Source organism: Camelus dromedarius, chromosome 15 (assembly GCF_036321535.1).
Source record: "Camelus dromedarius isolate mCamDro1 chromosome 15, mCamDro1.pat, whole genome shotgun sequence".
In the NCBI taxonomy this organism is placed as follows: domain Eukaryota; kingdom Metazoa; phylum Chordata; class Mammalia; order Artiodactyla; family Camelidae; genus Camelus; species Camelus dromedarius.
Window position 1 is genome coordinate 36,373,551 of NC_087450.1, and position 18,631 is coordinate 36,392,181.

Below are 18,631 nucleotides of genomic sequence, written 5' to 3' on the forward strand. Positions count from 1 at the left end.
GTGGCTTGCTTAGGACGTTGTGCCAGGCTCTGCACTAGGCTCTTTGTGTGCTTTACCTCAGGTAATCCTCACAGTAACAGACGCTGTGCAGTAGTTATAGTATTATCCTCCCTCTCACAGATTTAGAACAGGGACACAGAAAGAATAAGCAGTGGAGCAAATTCAGATCCAGATTTATGTTTTCCTAGAGCCTATGCTATTATATATATTCCCTTATGGATGCTTCCTGTAATTTTTAGAATAATTCCCAGTTCTACAGCAATATATTTTTTTGAAAGTTTGCCTCTACTATAGTGCTCACTGTTCATTTATTTTCCATTTTAAGTTGAATTTTAAGTTTTTATACTTTTTATTTAACATAGTTTCAGACTTTAGAGAAAATAGTGCAGAGAATTTCAATACTTCACCATTTCTTAATACTAATATTTACTACATTTGCTTTATCCTTTCCTACACTGAGACACCCTCTTCCCTTGAATACTTTAGTGTGTATTTCCTTAAAACAATGAAATGTCTTTTCATTGTCTTACCTAACAGTATGATGGTCAAAATCAGGAAATAATGCTGCTACAATGCTATTATTTAATCCACAGACCTTATTTGTATTTGTCATTTGCCCCAGTAATATCTTTTTAGGCATAGGAAAATCTAGAATCATGTGTTGCATGCATTTGCCAGATCTCTTCAGTTTCCTTTTATCTGAATGTGTTCTTGAGCCTTTGTTTTGAGTGCTGGATGTATTTATTGCTACTGAGGCATAGATGCTGTCTTAAGGGATTGAACTAGGACATAGATGTGTGTATGCACACATAAATACCTAGATACCACACACCTCTTCCCTCCCTCACCCCCAATATTTCTGTACAAAACCATGTGGGTTATTCCATACTTATCCCTCCAATCCCAGTCTAACATTACAGGGTTCATTTTCTCTTTCCTTTCCATATGTGTCACTTTATTATCCAACAGGGAGAAACCTGGTTTCTATTATCCATAATATATTTATCTATTTGCTTAGTCCTTGAACATAAGAGTAATTTCAGAATTGTTAGCGTATGCCTCTGAGACACAATAGGTCAAATATTGTATAGTTCCATTTCTATGAAATATACAGCATAAGTAAGTCTATAGAGACAGAAAGCAGATTTGTGGTTGCCAGAAGTTGAGGGGAGAGGGGAATTAGGTATGAGGTCTCTTTTGGGGGGTGATAAAAATGTTTTGGAACTAGATAGAGGTAATGGTGACACAACATTGTGAATGTACTAAATGCACTGAATTGTACACTTTGTTTTATAGGTTTCACCTCAATAAAAACTATGTATTATCCATATAATTAAAATAGCCTCTTAATTGCTTTTTCTCATTGGTGTTGGTGCTCTTGACATTTCAGCCATGGGATAGTCAGTGCACCTTCAGATACTTCCCCAAAAGAACAAACCCTGAAATTTACCATTTTAATGACAGTTTGTATGAAGTATATATTTTCTGTTCACACCTTTTTTTGGTCTCCCCATCAGACTTCAATTTTCTTTACCTCCTCTGTTTTTCATTTTGCAGAGTTATGTTTTGTTTTTCTGTTACATTGGAGAAAGTTAAAGTCTAATGATGCTGGAGCTAAAGTAGCTATGTGGGAAAATAGGGGCATGATCTAGGAAGGGAGTGGGTCATAAAGGATGGAAGCTAGGAGAATACTTAGGGCCGTGTTGTATACCATGATACTTTCTGTTCCATGTCAAAACATTTAGAGCTGTGGGTCATAGAAGGTTATTAGAAAGAAGACTAATACTTAGTCTATATTTTAAAAGATAACTGGCAGTAATGTGGCAAATGTACTGAAATTTAACTGGAAGACCAGTTAAGAGGTATATTGAGAAGGGTATTGGGTTCAGGTATTTGCTTTAACAAAGAAAACCAAAATAAAGTGAGCTAAACAAGATAGACATTTCTTTCTCTCTCATGTAACAGTTCTGGGGTGAGCCCAAGGTGTAGTTCAGTTCTGTTCCATGAGGTCATTCAAGAATGCATGTTCCTTCCATTTTATGCCATCACTTGGTAGAGTGCTCATTCATCTGTTTATGTGAAGCTAGGTCACTGATGTGTCCATCTTTAGCTTGCCAGAAGAGAGAGAGGTGTTTGTTTTGTTTTGTTTTTAATTGAAGTGTAGTTGATTTACAGTGCTGTGTTAGTTTCTGGACAGCATGGTGATTGAAATATACATACATATATTCTTTTTCACTATAGGTTAATACAAGCTATTGAATATAGTTCCCTGTGCTATATAGGAGGTCCTTGTTTTTTATCTGTTTTGTATATAGTAATTTGTATCTACTAATCCCAGACTCCTAATTTATCCCTTACCTCCCCCTCTTCCCTCTTTGGTAATCATAAGTTTGTTTATAGAGACAAGTATTTTAAGGCAAGCAGTTTTTCTTTTAAGGAAGTGAGGTTGAAAGCTACACACCAATTTTGCTCATCTTTTGTTGCCAGAATCTAACTTACATGGGCACACAGATGCAAGAGAGGTTAGGAAATGTGGTCTTTAGCTACATGGCCAAGAAGGAAAGAGTGGCTGTTGGAGGCACACGTGGTAGTCTGCCCCAAGAGGTGATTTGAGTGTTGTTATGAGGATTTGAGCCAAGGTAGTTGTAGTAGGGCTGGAATTGAGAGGCATTTAGGAGGTAGACCGAAGAGAGAGAATGTATTTCCATTCATTTGAGACATGTTATGAGGTGTTTAGAGATTGTGTAGATACGTACAGTTGTCAGTTTGCAGGTTTGGAGCTCAGTGGAGAGGTCTTGGCTGGAGGCATGGATTTGGAAATCATTGGTTTTTGGTAGCAGTTGCAGTTGGAGAATTTCAAAACAAAAGAGGAGGTCAGTAGGATCAAATGCTGCTGAAATTCAAGTAGAATGAGAATTGTTAAGAGGCTTTTGATTTGGCTCTTAGAATGACATGGACCTTTGCAAGAGTAATTTCAGCAGAGTCATGGGATGACAGATTGTAGTGGGTTGAGGAATGAATGGAAGTTATGAAAAAGAAACAAAGCTCAGACTATTACTCGAAGAAATTTGACTGTGAAAACAAGTAGGGGGACTGGTTTAATATGGGAGACACAGCGTAAAGGGCAGATTTTTTTAACTTTTAAGTCTACCCAAGAAATAGAAATAAAAGCAAGAATAAACAAAGGGGACCTCATTAAACTTAAAAGCTTTTGCACAGCAAAGGAAACCATAAGCAAAACAAAATGACAACCTATGGAATGGGAGAAAATTTTTGCAAAAGTTGAAACTGACAAAGACTTGATCTCCAGAATATATAAGCAGAAAGAGGCTGGAGGAGTAACTCTCCCAGACTTCAGACAATACTATAGAGCTACAGTCATCAAGACAGCATGGTATTGGTACAAAAACAGACATATAGACCAATGGAACAGAATAGAGAGCCCAGAAATGAACCCACAAACTTTTGGTCAACTAATCTTCGACAGAGGAGGCAAGAATATACAATGGAACAAAGACAGTCTCTTCAGCAAATGGTGTTGGGAAAACTGGACAGCAGCATGTAAAACAGTGAAGCTAGAACACTCCCTTACACCATATACAAAAATCAACTCAAAATGGATCAAAGAGTTAAACATAAGACAAGATACAATAAACCTCCTAGAGGAAAACATAGGCAAAACATTATCTGACATACATTTCAAAAATTTTCTCCTAGAAGAAATAAAAGCAAGAATAAACAAATGAGACCTAATGAAACTTACAAGCTTCTGCACAGCAAAGGAAACCATAAGTAAAACAAGAAGACAACCTATGGAATGGGAGAAAATTTTTGCAAATGAAACCGACAAAGGCTTGATCTCCAGAATATATAAGCAGCTCATACGACTCAATAAGAAAAAAATAAACAACCCAATCCAAAAATGGGCAGAAGATCTAAACAAGCAATTCTCCAAGGAAGACATACAAATGATCAAAAGGCACATGAAAAAATGCTCGATATCACTAATTATCAGAGAAATGCAAATCAAAACTACAGTGAGGTATCACCTCACACCAGTCAGAATGGCCATCATTCAAAAATCCACAAATGACAAATGCTGGAGAGGCTGTGGAAGAAAGGGGAACCCTCCTACACTGCTGGTGGGAATGCAGTTTGGTGCAGCCACTATGGAAAACAGTGTGGAGATTCCTCAAAAGACTAGGAATAGACTTACCATATGACCCAGGAATCCCACTCCTGGGCTTGTTTCCAGAAGGAAATCTACTTCAGGATGACACCTGCACCCCAGTGTTCATAGAAGCACTATTTACAATAGCCAAAACATGGAAACAGCCTAAATGTCCATCAACAGGTGACTGGATAAAGAAGATGTGGTATATTTATACAATGGAATACTACTCAGCCATAAAAACTGACAACATAATGCCATTTGCAGCAACATGGATGCTCCTGGAGAATGTCATTCTAAGTGAAGTAAGCCAGAAAGAGAAAGAAAAATACCATATGAGATCGCTCATATGTGGAATCTAAAAAACAGAAACAAGCAAACAAACAAACAAAAACAAAGCGTAAATACAGGACAGAAATAGACTCATAGACAGAGAATACAGACTTGTGGTTGCCAGGGGGGCGGAGGGTGGGAAGGGATAGACTGGGATTTCAGAATTGTAGAATGGATAAACAAGATTATACTGTATAGCACAGGGAAATATACATGAAATGTTATGGTAGCTCACAGAGAAAAAATTTGACAATGAGTGTGTATGTGTCCATGTATGACTGAAAAATTGTGCTGAACACTGGAATTTGACACAACATTGTAAAATGATTATAAATCAATAAAAAATGTTTAAAAAAATTAAAAAGCAAAACAAACAAAAAACAACAAGATCCTATTGTATACCACAGGGAAGAATATTCAGTACCTTGCAAAAAAAAAAAAAAAAAAAAAGACTAGGAATAGACTTACCATATGACCCAGTAATCCCACCCCTGGGCATATATCCAGAAGGAACCCTAATTCAGAAAGACACCAGCACCCCAATGTTCATAGCAGCAATATTTACAATAGCCAAGTCATGGAAACAGCCTAAATGTCCATTGACAGATGACTGGATAAAGAAGATGTGGTATATTTATACAGTGGAATACTATTCAGTCATTAAAATGACAACATAATGCCATTTGCAGCAACATGGATGTCCCTGGAGAATGTGATTCTAAATGAAGTAAGCCAGAAAGAGAAAGAAAAATACCATACGATACCACTCATATGTGGAATCCAAAAAAAAAAAAGACAAATAAATACAAAACAGAAACAGATTCATAGACATAGAATACTAGCTTGTGGTTGCCAGCGGGGAATGGGGTAGGAAGGGACGGACTGGGAGTTCGATATCTGTAGATACTGACAGATATATATAAAATAGATAAACAAGTTTATGCTGCATAGCACAGGGAAATATATACAAGATCTTGTGGTAGCTCATGGTGAAAAAGAATGAAAATGAATGTATGTATATTCATGTATGACTGAAAAATTGTGCTGTACACCGGAAATTGATACACCATTGTAAACTGACTACAACTCAATAAAATTTAAAAAAGAAAAAATAATAAAGTCTGAACTTGTTTGTAGGCTATAAGGCAAACGTGAGTGGTAATAGGGAGAAGAAAGGCATCAAAAATAATACAGATGATGGAGCAAGGCTCTGAGGGGGGTTTGGAAGGAGCTAGGATCAGGAGGTGACTCTTGAAAGAAAGTACCTCTGTTGGGGATCACATATTTGTAGGGCCAAGAGTGGGCACAAATATACATTAGCTTTAGTAAAGGTTGAGGAGAAGGTAATGAAAAATCTTTACAACAGGGCCTCCATTTTCTCAGATGTAAGAAGCTAGGTCCTTAGCTGAGAATGAAGTGGGGATGGGTAGGTGTTATATCTGAAGGGTAATGGAAATGACTGTTGTTTTAAGAGCCATTGTAGAGAACAGAAGGAACTGGTTAACAGTGATGGGACTGTTGTGTAGTGTTATATGCCTAATTGAAGTTAGACATAAACCATTTTTATTCTGCTCATTAACGTAGCTATGCTGCTGTTCAAGAGCTGTCAATAGAACATCACCTAAAAACAATGTCATCAATTTTCACCTATTGAAAGAGCTTTTCTCAAGAAATTCAAGTTACAGAGAAATTGGTGTTAAGGGAACTAGACAAGATAATACTCCAGGGCAGGCAAACTTGTATCTATTTTAAAAACTGTTTGTTAGTGAATTTCCTATTCTGTTATGTTAATTATGCACCCATGTTACCAGAGTCTCAGAGGATAACAAGCTTATATTCATAAATTTATCTTCAGCCTTACTCATAAAGTGGGTAAAAAAAAAAATCTGAGCAACCCTAAGACAGATGTTTAATGAGACAGAAGTACTTTTATGGAAAAGAGAAAAGTAGTGCCCAGATATGTCACTTCATAATCTCATCCTCCTGATGGGTCTTCTTGACTCCAAATGTGTAATGCAACCAATGATTTCTGGTATTTTACTTGAAATGCTGCTAATACAAATTTAACATTTATTACACTCTCATAATGTACCAGTTTCCATTTAAGACTTGGTTCTAACAAAGCTTACATTTTCTTGATGTTTTATAAATTACACTGTAGTCCCAGATGTCTTCACATTGAAATATTAACCTATGCTTGCTACCTTTGTATTTTTTATGATAGCCATTCTAACAGGTATGAGGTGATTTCTCCCTGTAGTTTGATTTGCATTTCGCTGATGATTAATGATGTTGAGCACCTTCTCATACACCTGTTGGCCATTTGTATGTCTTCCTTAGAAAAATGTCTGTTTGGTTCCTCTGCCTACTTTAAAATCAAATTGTTTGGGTTTTTTTGGGTGTTAATTTCTGTGAGTTTTTAATGTTTTTTGGATATTAACTCCTTATCAGGTGTATGATTTTCAGGTATTTTTTTCCCATTATGTTGAGTGCCTTTTCATTTTCTTGGTGATGCAGAAGCTTGTTAGTTTTTTATCATACAAAAGACAATGCATAAATGTTGGTGAGGATGTGGAGAGAAAGGAACCCTTGTGCACTGTTAGTGGGAATGTAAACTAGTATAGCCACTATAGAAGACAGTATAAAGATTCCTTAAAAAATTAAAAATAAAATTGCCATATGATCCAGCAATCCAGACTTCTGAGTATATATCCAAAGGATATGAAAGAATATCGAAGTGATACGTGTACTCCCATAGTCATTGTAGGATTATTCCCAATAGCCAAGATAGGAAACAGCCTAAGTGTCTGTCTGTGGATAAGTGGATAAAGAAGATATGGTGTGTGTGTGTGTGTGTGTGTGTGTGTGTATACACACGAATATTATTCAACCAAGAGGGAAAACAAAACCCTACCATTTGCAACAACATGAATAGGCCTTAAGGGCATTATGGCAAGTGAGATAAACTAGCACATTAAATGAGTAAATGAACCTCACTGGGGCACTCCCCAGTGTTCCTCAAAACCAGTATGTCTGCCCAAATTGGATATCTTTCTTAGAGAAATTGCTGCATAATAAACAAACCAAAGATAAATCAGCAAATAAAGTCTTTTCTGAAGAGCGTAATGTATAATCAGTTTAATTAGCAAGCAATTCTTCACACACTGACATAAAATGGAGACAGGAATCTCAACTAACTGAGAAAGTAAAAATCTGGCCATTTATCGGGCTGGAATAACAGACAGATAAAACCTCAAACATAACAGGAAACAGTGTTTCTCCCAAGAGTGGGAGAACTGTGTAGTATCATAACAAACTGTCTTTGAGTGACTGTAGCTTGCTTATTCACTGAACAACCTTGTTCTTGAAAACCAGACTATTGGAAACTTGACTTGTGTGTAATTATATCAGCACGAATAAAGCATCCCACTCTTGCCTGGAGAATCTAAGTCTTTTTGACATAGAGTAGCAGTCTTGATTTATAACTGAGACACACAGCTTCGGATAAGGGGTTTCTGGACACAGCATCCACATCTGTCTTAACCTTATAGTTGCTAAGGAAAGAGAACCTTGGTTCAGGTTGCAGTACATTTCTGAAGTGGACCCCTTTACACATAGCTCTGCCTTGCTCTAAGCCTATCAAAACACTGCTTCATGTAAATTTCTTGTAGATGCCACTCTTTGCCAAATCTTACAACTCTCTTCTCCTTTGTTTTGTGAGATGGCCCAAGTTCCCCCTGGCGTGCAGTCTTCCTTGTTGCAGTGGGTCAGTAAACCTACTTTTGTCAGACTGCAGGCTTCTTCTTGTGGTCCTCGGGCTGCTGAGGCTAACACACTGCCAACTCTTGAGACTTTTAAAAGAAAATTAAAAACAGATCCAGATGAGAACTTGTGGCAGAGCTTGCTAATAGAATAAAACTCACAGACACGTACTTTCAGGCTTCACTTTTAAGTTCTTATAAGGTGTTATCTTTTTTCTCTTTTTGTGTTTTAGAGTCGGAATTTTAGAGCCATAACATGCTTTTTAGGTCATCTATCTAGATAGTTGTTAGATTATTACAACCTTCAAAATTTGGGGCATTAACCTGGTGTTAGGGAAGTATTACTTGAACAATCTCTTAAGCCTAAGTCTTCCATTTCATACGGCTGAAATGTAGGGACAGCGTTTGTAATTTATCCAAGGTCACACATCTTATTTGTAGATCTGATTCCTCTGACTCTTGAGCCATTGTTCTTTAGTTTTTCATGCCAGAAAATAGTATTTAATTAAGGTTACTTGTAAGTACTCACTTGTGGTGTTGTTTACAACACTAGTTATTAAAGTAGGCTATAAATGCTGACAGATAACACTGATTAATTAGGTAGCAACTCATGGGAGAAACTGTTCTAAATGGGGAAACTCATTCCTTTTCCAACACAATGAAAAATACTCAGAATTGATGAGCAGGGAAAATCATAGGGACAAAATAGGGTATTATGTTTTGTTTCCATGAGAGCAATGTTTATTAAATTGTAAAGCAAAAATTTTACAGTGTGACTAGGTACCAGTGAGACCCCCTTCCACTATTTTTTCATGGATCTCCAAAGTTAAATGTTATCAGTCTTCTTTCCTGTCACCTTTTGACATTAGTTTTTTCTGTCCTGAGGAGTAGGAGAGGTGCTTTCTCCCCCTTTGCCTTGCGTCAGTGACAAGACAGGAGGGAAATGATTTATCTAGTCCTCTTTCTATCTCCCTAGAGAACGTTAATAGATCCCTTACCCTCAGTTGTTTATTCAGTGCTGCTGTGTGTTTACTGTCATCATGAAGAGAGTCATTGTTACATCATTTATGATCATTACTTTTCAAAGGTTAATCATGGACTGCTTTGCCAAAGCAATAAAGGACTATTTAGTTTATCTACAATTTCTCCCTCCTTCCCTACCATGTTCAGTGATTTAGCTTCAAAAGTATTTATTTAGTATTCAGTTTACTTAGAACAGAAGATACAAAGACATGGTTCTTGCCTTCAGGGAGCTTGTTACCCAATGTGAAAACTAACCAGAATGCTTGTGTAAGTAGCCTAACTGCAGGGAATCACCTGTTGAGCAAACAGTGTGTTTACGAGTGATGGTGCTGGTACTAAGGAATGGTAGTGGCTTTGACTAGAAAGACTTGACCAATTCACAGGTATTTGAATAGCTGGCTTTGACTGTTACGTGTGAAATACTCTATTTAGGGGCTATCTAGGCAAGACTCCATGCGAAAGGACACTAATTGGACAGAGGAACTAAAATATCCTGATTGAGTTGGTGAGTTCCATAGAGGTGGTGAGGTTCATTTCACTTGCGGTAATTTAAAAAGGACCAGTTCTGCCGAGTCTTTAAGGCTGGCTAGAATTTTGCTGGGAGAGTAGGAGAATGGAGAGTATTTCATATGAGGATAATGTGAAAGCAAAGATGTTGTTGACTTACTCTGCCTGTTTGGGAAATGGTAGTTTCATTTAACTAGACTGGTACACTCTGCTTGGGCATAGTAGGAAATAAGACATGAAAAGTAGAGTGATGATAATTGATAGAAAATCGTAAATGCTAGCCCAAAGATTTAGACTTTACCCTACGGATAGTAGGATTTTTTTAAATAGGTTAGTAACATGGTCAGTGTACACAGGACAGATTGGAGAAGAGAGACCCTTGTGGTAAGAAGACATTCCTATTACAACATCCACACTTGAGTAGTATGGAAGGCAGGTACAGGCAGGATTTTAGGGTGACAGAATAGGACTTAAGATGTAATTGACTGGTGACAAGGGATAAGGAAGGGGTACAGTCCGTGTCACCGTTGGAGGCAGGCATATGTCAAAATTGAGTTTATGAGAATAATTTTGCCGTACAGTTTAGAATTTAGGGAATGGTAGTTTCATGAGTTTTACTTGGTTGTGGTTTATGCCTATATAGCTTCAAAAACAGCTCAAGAACCACTAGAAAACTTTATTTTAAGATCAAGTGTTGTGAGAGAAAACCGGAACATCCACAAACTTGAAGCATCTCAAAATAAGAACTAGCCCTAAACAATACTGTGGTTTTTGTTGGTAAGTCTGGTAAAAATAGAAGTTTTGCCCATGTATTCTTCACTTGGTTTAAAATCTATTCCATGCATTATTTTTCCTTTTTCTGTTATTACTCCAGAAACATTTTTAAACCTATTACAGATCTACTTTACACAGAGAGACTCTAGATATGCTGCCATAATTTTTAATAAGTAGGAAGGATATAATCAAGAGAACTCATACTGGGAGTTCACTTCTGTGTTATGAGTACCTGCCTTATTTTGGATCTTACTTTGGACTTAGATAAATAAACTGTTAAATAGACCAAAATGGTAATGCTGCCTCGCAGCCAATAGTTCTGTTTCGATAGCTTCACCATATTTATCTAACAACAGTGTTTCTATAATTATTTGCTTTATTGGGTTTTTTGGCTTGTTTTTTAAAAAATATGAGTAGATAGTTTATTAATTCAAAGTGCTTATGTTATTGATGAGAAGAGTAGATCTTACAAACTTAGTACAACTGACGGCAGTGAAAATAATTAGGCATACCAGAAAGGCAGCCAGTTGGATATTAATTTAAGATTATTATTTTGTCAAAGAAAAAGTAAAGAATTGTACGAAATGTTGAAAATACAGTGGTTATCAGTTTGTATCTAAAAGGGAAGGAGGTGTTAGGGATTGAATGTTCTGCTGTTGTTTTCAGGGAAAGACCTACCCCGTAACCATTCTCTGTTAGAGGGACAGTCTCTTGTTTGTTAATCCACTAAAACATTTGTGAAGCACCTACTATAGTTCGGACAACTTTTTCATAAATCGATGGTAATAATTCTATCAGTTATAATAATCAGTTTATCAGTTAATTAATCAGTTAATTATCAGTTTAGGATACTGTTTACTGTAATAACTAAACTAGAACATATCAGTGGAAATTTTATTTCAGCTTTATGTAATAGTTTAGCAGATGAGATGTTCAGCTTTCTTTTGATGACTTGGGGACCCAGACTTAATTTTCTGGGGCCTCACAGTGTCATGTAGCCAGCTGATAGGCAAAGAAATAGTGGGAAAAGGACACATTATTTTTGCTAACATGCCATTGGCGAGAACTGGTCTCTTGGGCACATCACGTTGACTGGGAATTGTTGTCTTTTGGCTGAATAATTGCCTCCCACAAATAACTTCCACACTGTGGAAGGGACAGCATGGATTATTTGTGAATGGCTGGCCGGCTCTGCCACAGTAATAATGTTGATAGGAATTGGGCATTGGTTTCCTGTGGCTGCTGTAGTAAAGTACCACAAACTTAATGCCTTGAAACAGCACAGATTTATTCTCTTAAAGTTCTGGAATTTAGAAGTCCAGAGTTTCATCAGGTCAAGATTAAAGTGTTAGCAAGGCTTCACTTCCTCCTTGTACTCTAAGGGAGAATGTTATTTCCTTGCCTTTTCTAGCTTCTAGAGCTGCATTCCTTGCATTCCTTCATTCTTGGCCTCTTCCTCCATCTTTAAAGCCAGCAGCACAGCATCTTGCTCCTTGCCTCCTTATAGTCAAGTCTCCCTCTGCCTCCTCTTACAAGAACACTTGTAATTACATTTAGGGCCTACCAAGATAATGCAGGATTATCTCCCCATCTCAAGATCCTTAATTTAATCACATTTGCAAACAACCATCCCCTTCGCCCCGCCTACATGGTAACATTCACAGGTTTCAGAGATTAGGGCCTGGATACTTCTGGGGCCATAATTCAGCCCACTGCAGATGGTTAAGATTTATTAGATGCTTAATAAGTGTCATGTTTATTCTGAGAATTTTGTATGTAGAAGTTTATATTTTTCTGCCTGTTTACATGGTTTATTCATGATCTACTCTACTTGCAGACTTGCCTGTTTTCCTCAGTTAAGTTTTGTTTTTATTTTTACCATTTTCTGGAAGATACATTCTTCACATTAGTGTCTAAAACTTTCATCAAAAAATCCTAGACTCTCAGAATTGGAAAGAATTTTGAGATTTTCTAGTCTAACCATTCTGCTTTACAGTGTTCAATTAGGTATGTTAGGATTTTTTTTGGAGGGCAGGTGCTGTTACTTTATTCTTTCAAGTATATTTCTATTGAGCTTTGAAGAATGTCCTTTAAATCTACTATTAGCCTTCTTTGGATTATTAATGTCTCAAACTGCTTTCTTTTTTCCTACCGTTTTTCAGTTACCTTTAAAAATCAAGTTGTGGATTTTTTCCTCACAAAAATATTGAACTTAATAATTTGGCCATTCTCATAATCATGTGGAGATAACATGATAGGACAAAAGGGATGCACTTTGGATCAACAACATTTCATAGAAAAGAGGTAGTTGAAGGCCACTCATAGGTTTTAGTAAAAGCACAGGAGTAGCAAATAAACAGTTGTATAAAACATACTAATAACTAGATGAAATTAAACCAAAAGCAAATGCTCCTGATTTAGAGTTATCATGTATAGGAACTTTGCACTGTCATAGATTCATTCAGGCAGCAGTTCTACTGTTTGCATATTGGGTGCTAGAGGACATAACATTCCAGTGAGGACATAGACTTACAGACATCGAGGTAGTGTCATGAGGGCTAGGATTCATACAAAGATCACTGTAGACATGATGCTTGCAGGTGTGAATAACAGAAACCACAGCTCAGGATGGCTTTTAAATAATATAGGGAGTTTATTGGTCATGTAAAAGAATATCTAAAAATTACAGAGGCAGATGAGGCTTCCTGCAGTAGCTCAGCCACTTCATCACATGCCTTCCTCCTTCCCCCGTTTTCCTGTTTCTCCTCGTGCTTTCTGCAGATCAGCTTCATTCTAAAGCTGGCTCCCTTTGAGGTTGGATGGTGACCACTGACAACTTCAGGGCTGCCCCAGGAAGAGAGCTGCTGTCCTCTAACCATCAAACTAAAGTCCTAAAGTTCTCTCTGACTAGAGCAACTTTGATCTCATGTGACCCTTTCACTGGATTGGGGAAAAGTATAATTAAGAAGCAAGTGAAAAAAGCAAAATTTAGAACTTTCAAAGTATTTAGTATATCCCTGAAAAATGATATTAGTCTCATTATGGCTTTATTATTTCTACCTTGGAGTTTTCTTAATATACTGAAAATCAGCAATTCTTACTGGTGGGATGTGAACCCAGAAGAGGATCCTAGTTTAATGATTTTCTTTTGAAATTTTGGAGGCATAAAAATGTCCTATTCTCCCTTTGGAGATCTTTGATTTTGTACTTATTTCATTGCAGAAAATAAGAATCTGACATACTGTCTCTTCTCCATTACTTCTTCTCTTGTAACTGGGATAGTAAGGTGGGTTTTGATCTTGAATTCAAATGGTTCTTGGTTAGGCTATTTCATGCCTCAGTTACATTTACAGTAGGAACATACCAAGACCAGAAATGTCAGAGCTTGCCATAACAGCCTCTTATTTATGATTTGAGATTTATTTTGGAAAATCTTCTTTACTTTGCCACTAATGTACATTTAATCAGGCTATTCATAGTATACAATGCTTTAAAAAACTGAACTAGATACAAAGCTACTTTGATTTAAGTGTAAGCACTTCCATGTGTTCTATTTCTGCATAGTCTCTGGTTTACCACATTTGCATTCATACACTTCTGTTTCTCTCTATGACAAGTGTTCATTCAAGAGCCATAGCATGTGATAGTGCTATAGGATTGCCAGATCTTATCTTGAAGGATTTGGGCAGAGAGGAGTAAAATGAGAGAGATTATTTGCTAATAGTCTGACCAGGCTTAAATACAATCCCATTCTGTATTCCAGCATAGCTGGAACAAGGCACTCAAATACAGGATAGGCCTGGGTATGTGGGCCATCTGGTAACCCAGTGCTGGTAGAGAACAGGCTTGTCAGCTCTACAAAGAGAACTGTTGAGGTACATTTGATATTCTTGGTCTATAAGGGTTCCTGCCCTAACTTAAAAAAGAATTACTTCTTTGTGCAAAATTATACTAAATATTATCTAGTAATAAAGGAAAACATGCATGTTTTCTAGTGAATTATATGATGATTATGTCCAAGGCATAATAGTAGTAAAAGCAAGTGCTTACCTAGTGCTTACTCTGTGTCGGATGACGTTCTAAGCGTTTTATATACATTAGCCCATTTAACCCTTCCAACAGCCCTGTGAGATGGGTTATTATTATTTTTATCCCCATTTTACAGAGGCAGAAATTGGCACAAAGAGGTCAGGCAGCTTGCCCAAGTTCACACAACTTAATAGGACAAAGTTGGGATTTGAAATCCACATAGTCTGGGAACAGAGTTTATGCTTTTAATCACTGAACTTTCTGTCAGGCAAGGACTGAAATTGTCATTAAAAGTAATATCAACATTATTTATTATGTTTTGAAACAAATTGACATTTTGAAATTGACTTCCTAAATACTCAACATGCTTATTTTTTATTCTAGGAGAAGACTTTGCAGTTGTGCAGCAAGAAATTATTATGATGAAAGACTGTAAACACCCAAATATTGTTGCTTATTTTGGAAGCTATCTCAGGTACATTGTTTGTTTCCCTTATGAAAATGAGTAATGATTTCCATCACCTAATTCACTTAACAAAATAAAGTTAGCTCTAATACCATGTTTCGTAGTTTTCTTCATGCTTTGAAGGTATTTTCATACGAGTGGAATTTTTGTTTATGACCTCTTTATGTTAATTCTGTAACCAGTATCACAGCCTGTGATTTGTCTGTCATACCCTTGGGAATTCTGGATGTGGTTTCAGTGAGGAAGCTGGCTAGTAAAAACTGACTTTCATGGTTAGTCTTCCTGTGGTAGACTAGAGATCTAAATATGCCATTCTGTTGCCCCTTTCTCCTAGACTTGGGTGAATTTAGGAAGTATATCTGCTGTTTTTATTAGAACCTTTTTTTCTTTTGTGCTTCCAGCCTCAGAGTATTGCATCATCCCTTTCCTTCATTTGGTCCAAAGGACTAGAAACTATAATTATTGCACTAACATCTTATTTTCCCAGATCCTAAAGTGAACTTAGAAAGACTGAATTTGCCGCCTCTTGTTTTGGTTTGGCAGGACCAAGCCAAGTTCCCCAGGTCATATTCCCCAGGCGAATGACCTCAGGGTCAAATCTTGTGTTTCCATTCAATTATGAGTTGAACACTGTGAACTTGTTATTTTTGAGGTTCCTTCTATAGGAGGAGAATTGGAGAATGTTTTCTTATGTATGTAAATACTGCTCTGTTTGTTTCCCAACAAAATGACCCTACTTAGACTCATTTGGGAGAAGCATTATAAAATTTTCTTCCCCCAAAGGCAAACAGGTCTTTTTTAAAAGAGTTTTTGTGTTTCCTCAGGGACATTGAACTGAGTATTTCTCAAACATGATCAGGATCTTCTAGAAGTATGGGACTATGCAAAGCCTAATGTTAAAAAAGAATATTCAAAATATAATCAGTATAGCCCCATCCATTTACATAGCAGCCTTGGTGTGATGAAATGAGCATAGTCTTTTTGCCACAGAGACAATAGTGTAGTTGGTAGTTTAGAGCTTGGGTTCTGGAGTTGGATTGTTCAAGTTGGTTGAGTCCTGACTCCATCACTTACTAACTTTGTGACTTACAGCAAATTACTTAACCACTAACCACTCTGTGCCTCCATTTCCTCATCTGTAAAATGAGGATAATAATAATAGATACATGATGTGATAGCTATAAGGGTAATGGGTAAATACAAGTAAAGTGTTAAGAAGAGTGATTAGAACATAATAAATTCTCTGTAAATGTTAATTACTATTACTATGATTATTATTACTGCTCAGCTATTTTTCTTTTAATACAGTCAGGTTAGTACCATATTCAATCTTTTCAACAACACTGTTAGCAGTATTACTCTATGGTAAATATTATTTCCATTTTACAAATAAGGTGTTTGAGAGAGTTTCACATCAAGTATTTACAGTCTCATTTCAAGTTATTAACAGAGGAGGGTCCTAGTTCCTTCTGTGATGTTGCACTCATGGATCACATGACTTTTGACTTGGCCTTTCTACTTCCTTACTAAAAGAGCTGACCAAATAAACTTCCAGCACCTCACCACCCCCTACCCCACACCTTCCAAAAAAAAGAAACTAATGCTTAACTAAACTGGACATTAGACTTTCTGGGTTACTTAGGCAAAAGCCTTCCCACACAGGTTAGGCAGCAAAACATTTGATCTTGTTACTGGAATGTAGAATTCCTTTTGGGTTTGTATCCATTTTTGTTGAGACTTGAGGCAAAATAGCACATCTCTGTAGTAACTATACTCTTGAAGCTTAACTTTTAGACATGCTACGAGAGAGCCAATTTGAGGTTATGCCTAACAAGAATTGTACTTACCCATTTCCTGAAATCTAAAAATATTCTGATTATATTTTGAATATCCTTTTTTTAAAGTGAACTTTTTAAATCGAAGCATAGTATATATATATAGAAAAGTATACAGATTTCTGTTTTGTGTATAACTTGATGGATTTCTTTAGAGAGTACCTTTATTTTAATCCAAATATAAGAATATAAAGAGCAAAATTGCCCAGAAACCATAGTGAAACAGACAAAATTAGAGTCTCTTTTTTTTTTTTTTTTTTTTTTGCCCAGTAGAGCTGTGTGTGTTTGGAGTTTTATGATCTAACCTAGGAATACTAGTTTAAATAGATGATTTTATTCTGTAATTGATGCAAGTGATATGAAAGCAAACAGTAGTATACTACAGAACAGCAACTCATCCTCTCTTTCTCTAGCTCTTTTCTTTTATAAAATGTCTTCCCTGATTCCCTAATTAAGGTCCAGACTTAGCCATATTTGAAGTAGGGGTTAATGAGTAGCTTTGTGGGTTGTTGGAGCTGGAAGGGGCTCAGAGGTCTTGTCACTTAGCCCACTCTTTTGTACTGATGAGAAAATGGAGTACTGGATAAACGACTTTTTGAGGTTATCTGTCTACTCATTGTTGGCCCTGGGATTTAAACCTCACCAGCAGTCTTTTGGTATGCTGTATTACTTAATCTGGGAAGGGCAGATTTAGTCTCAAAGGGAACATGGCTTCTTGGATTCTTCCTCATTACTCAATGATTTTACATAAGACAAGGAGCTTGTTTGTTAGAACTTGATACAAACCCCCTAAAATATATTCTGTTCTTAGTGACTTTCTTCCTTCTATCTTTTTGCCATTACAGCCTGCTGTATCAAATTTAGACCAAAAAAATTGAGGAAGTTAATGTGGTGTGACCATTAATAAATTTCCCCTCCAGGAAATCAGACTAACCCTGTGAATTTATGGAGTAAATGACCAGCATATAATTAAGTTTAGAAACCTGTATTATAACAAGGTAGCTATGCTCACTTCTCAAAGAAATACTGAGATTGAGCTCCTATAAAACAACACCTAGTATTCTTGATGGTGCCTTCCCTACCTGTTCTTCAATATCATTAAAAGCCTATGTTTATTAATTGCCTAATTACACATACTATGCAGTAAGAACTGGATAGACAAAACTTTTCTCTGAAAGTTTAAAATTTAAATAGTCTTGGTTTGGTGTATACTTTTATCTGTGTATTTCTCTGTGTGTATTTATAAAACAACAGATTTAAATCATCATAGAGCTATTCTTTATTCCTAGTAGAGCTTAACTATTACTTCTTTTAAGCAAAGAATGATTTTAACTTCAGATTTCTTCTAAGCTTTCCTTAGCTTAGTATAACCTTTAACAATAAATTAAGAAAATTGAGTTATTCTTTTCTAGTTTGAACTCTTAAAATTCTGCCTAAATAAAAGAAATGATCCTCAAAAGATAAGCCACTGGAAAATCAGATCCATACAGTAAAAAGAATTCTATTTAGATCAGCTGTTTTAAACTTTTGAAATCAGAGTACTAGTTTAGATGAGCCTAATTTAGCTCAGAATGATAACAAACTTATAAATCATCATCATTTACAAAGTGTTTTTACATTATTTCTTAGGATGTATAGAGTGCTGTATTTGGAGATGTTAAGATAGATAAAACAATCCGTTCCTATAAGGAGCTTATTATTGAATAAAAGAAATAGTCATGAGCAAATAATT

General features: G+C 36.4%; 1 protein-coding gene across 2 annotated transcripts in view; it reads left to right on the forward strand.

Moving 5' to 3' along the window:
• MAP4K3 (mitogen-activated protein kinase kinase kinase kinase 3) overlaps positions 1-18,631 on the forward strand; it is a 154,400-nt gene that overhangs the window by 57,039 nt on the left and 78,730 nt on the right. For both annotated transcript variants that reach the window (XM_031466873.2, XM_031466874.2), the window contains exon 3: positions 14,983-15,073. In XM_031466873.2, the coding sequence (XP_031322733.1) occupies positions 14,983-15,073 (91 nt within the window). The remainder of the gene's footprint in view (positions 1-14,982; positions 15,074-18,631) is intronic.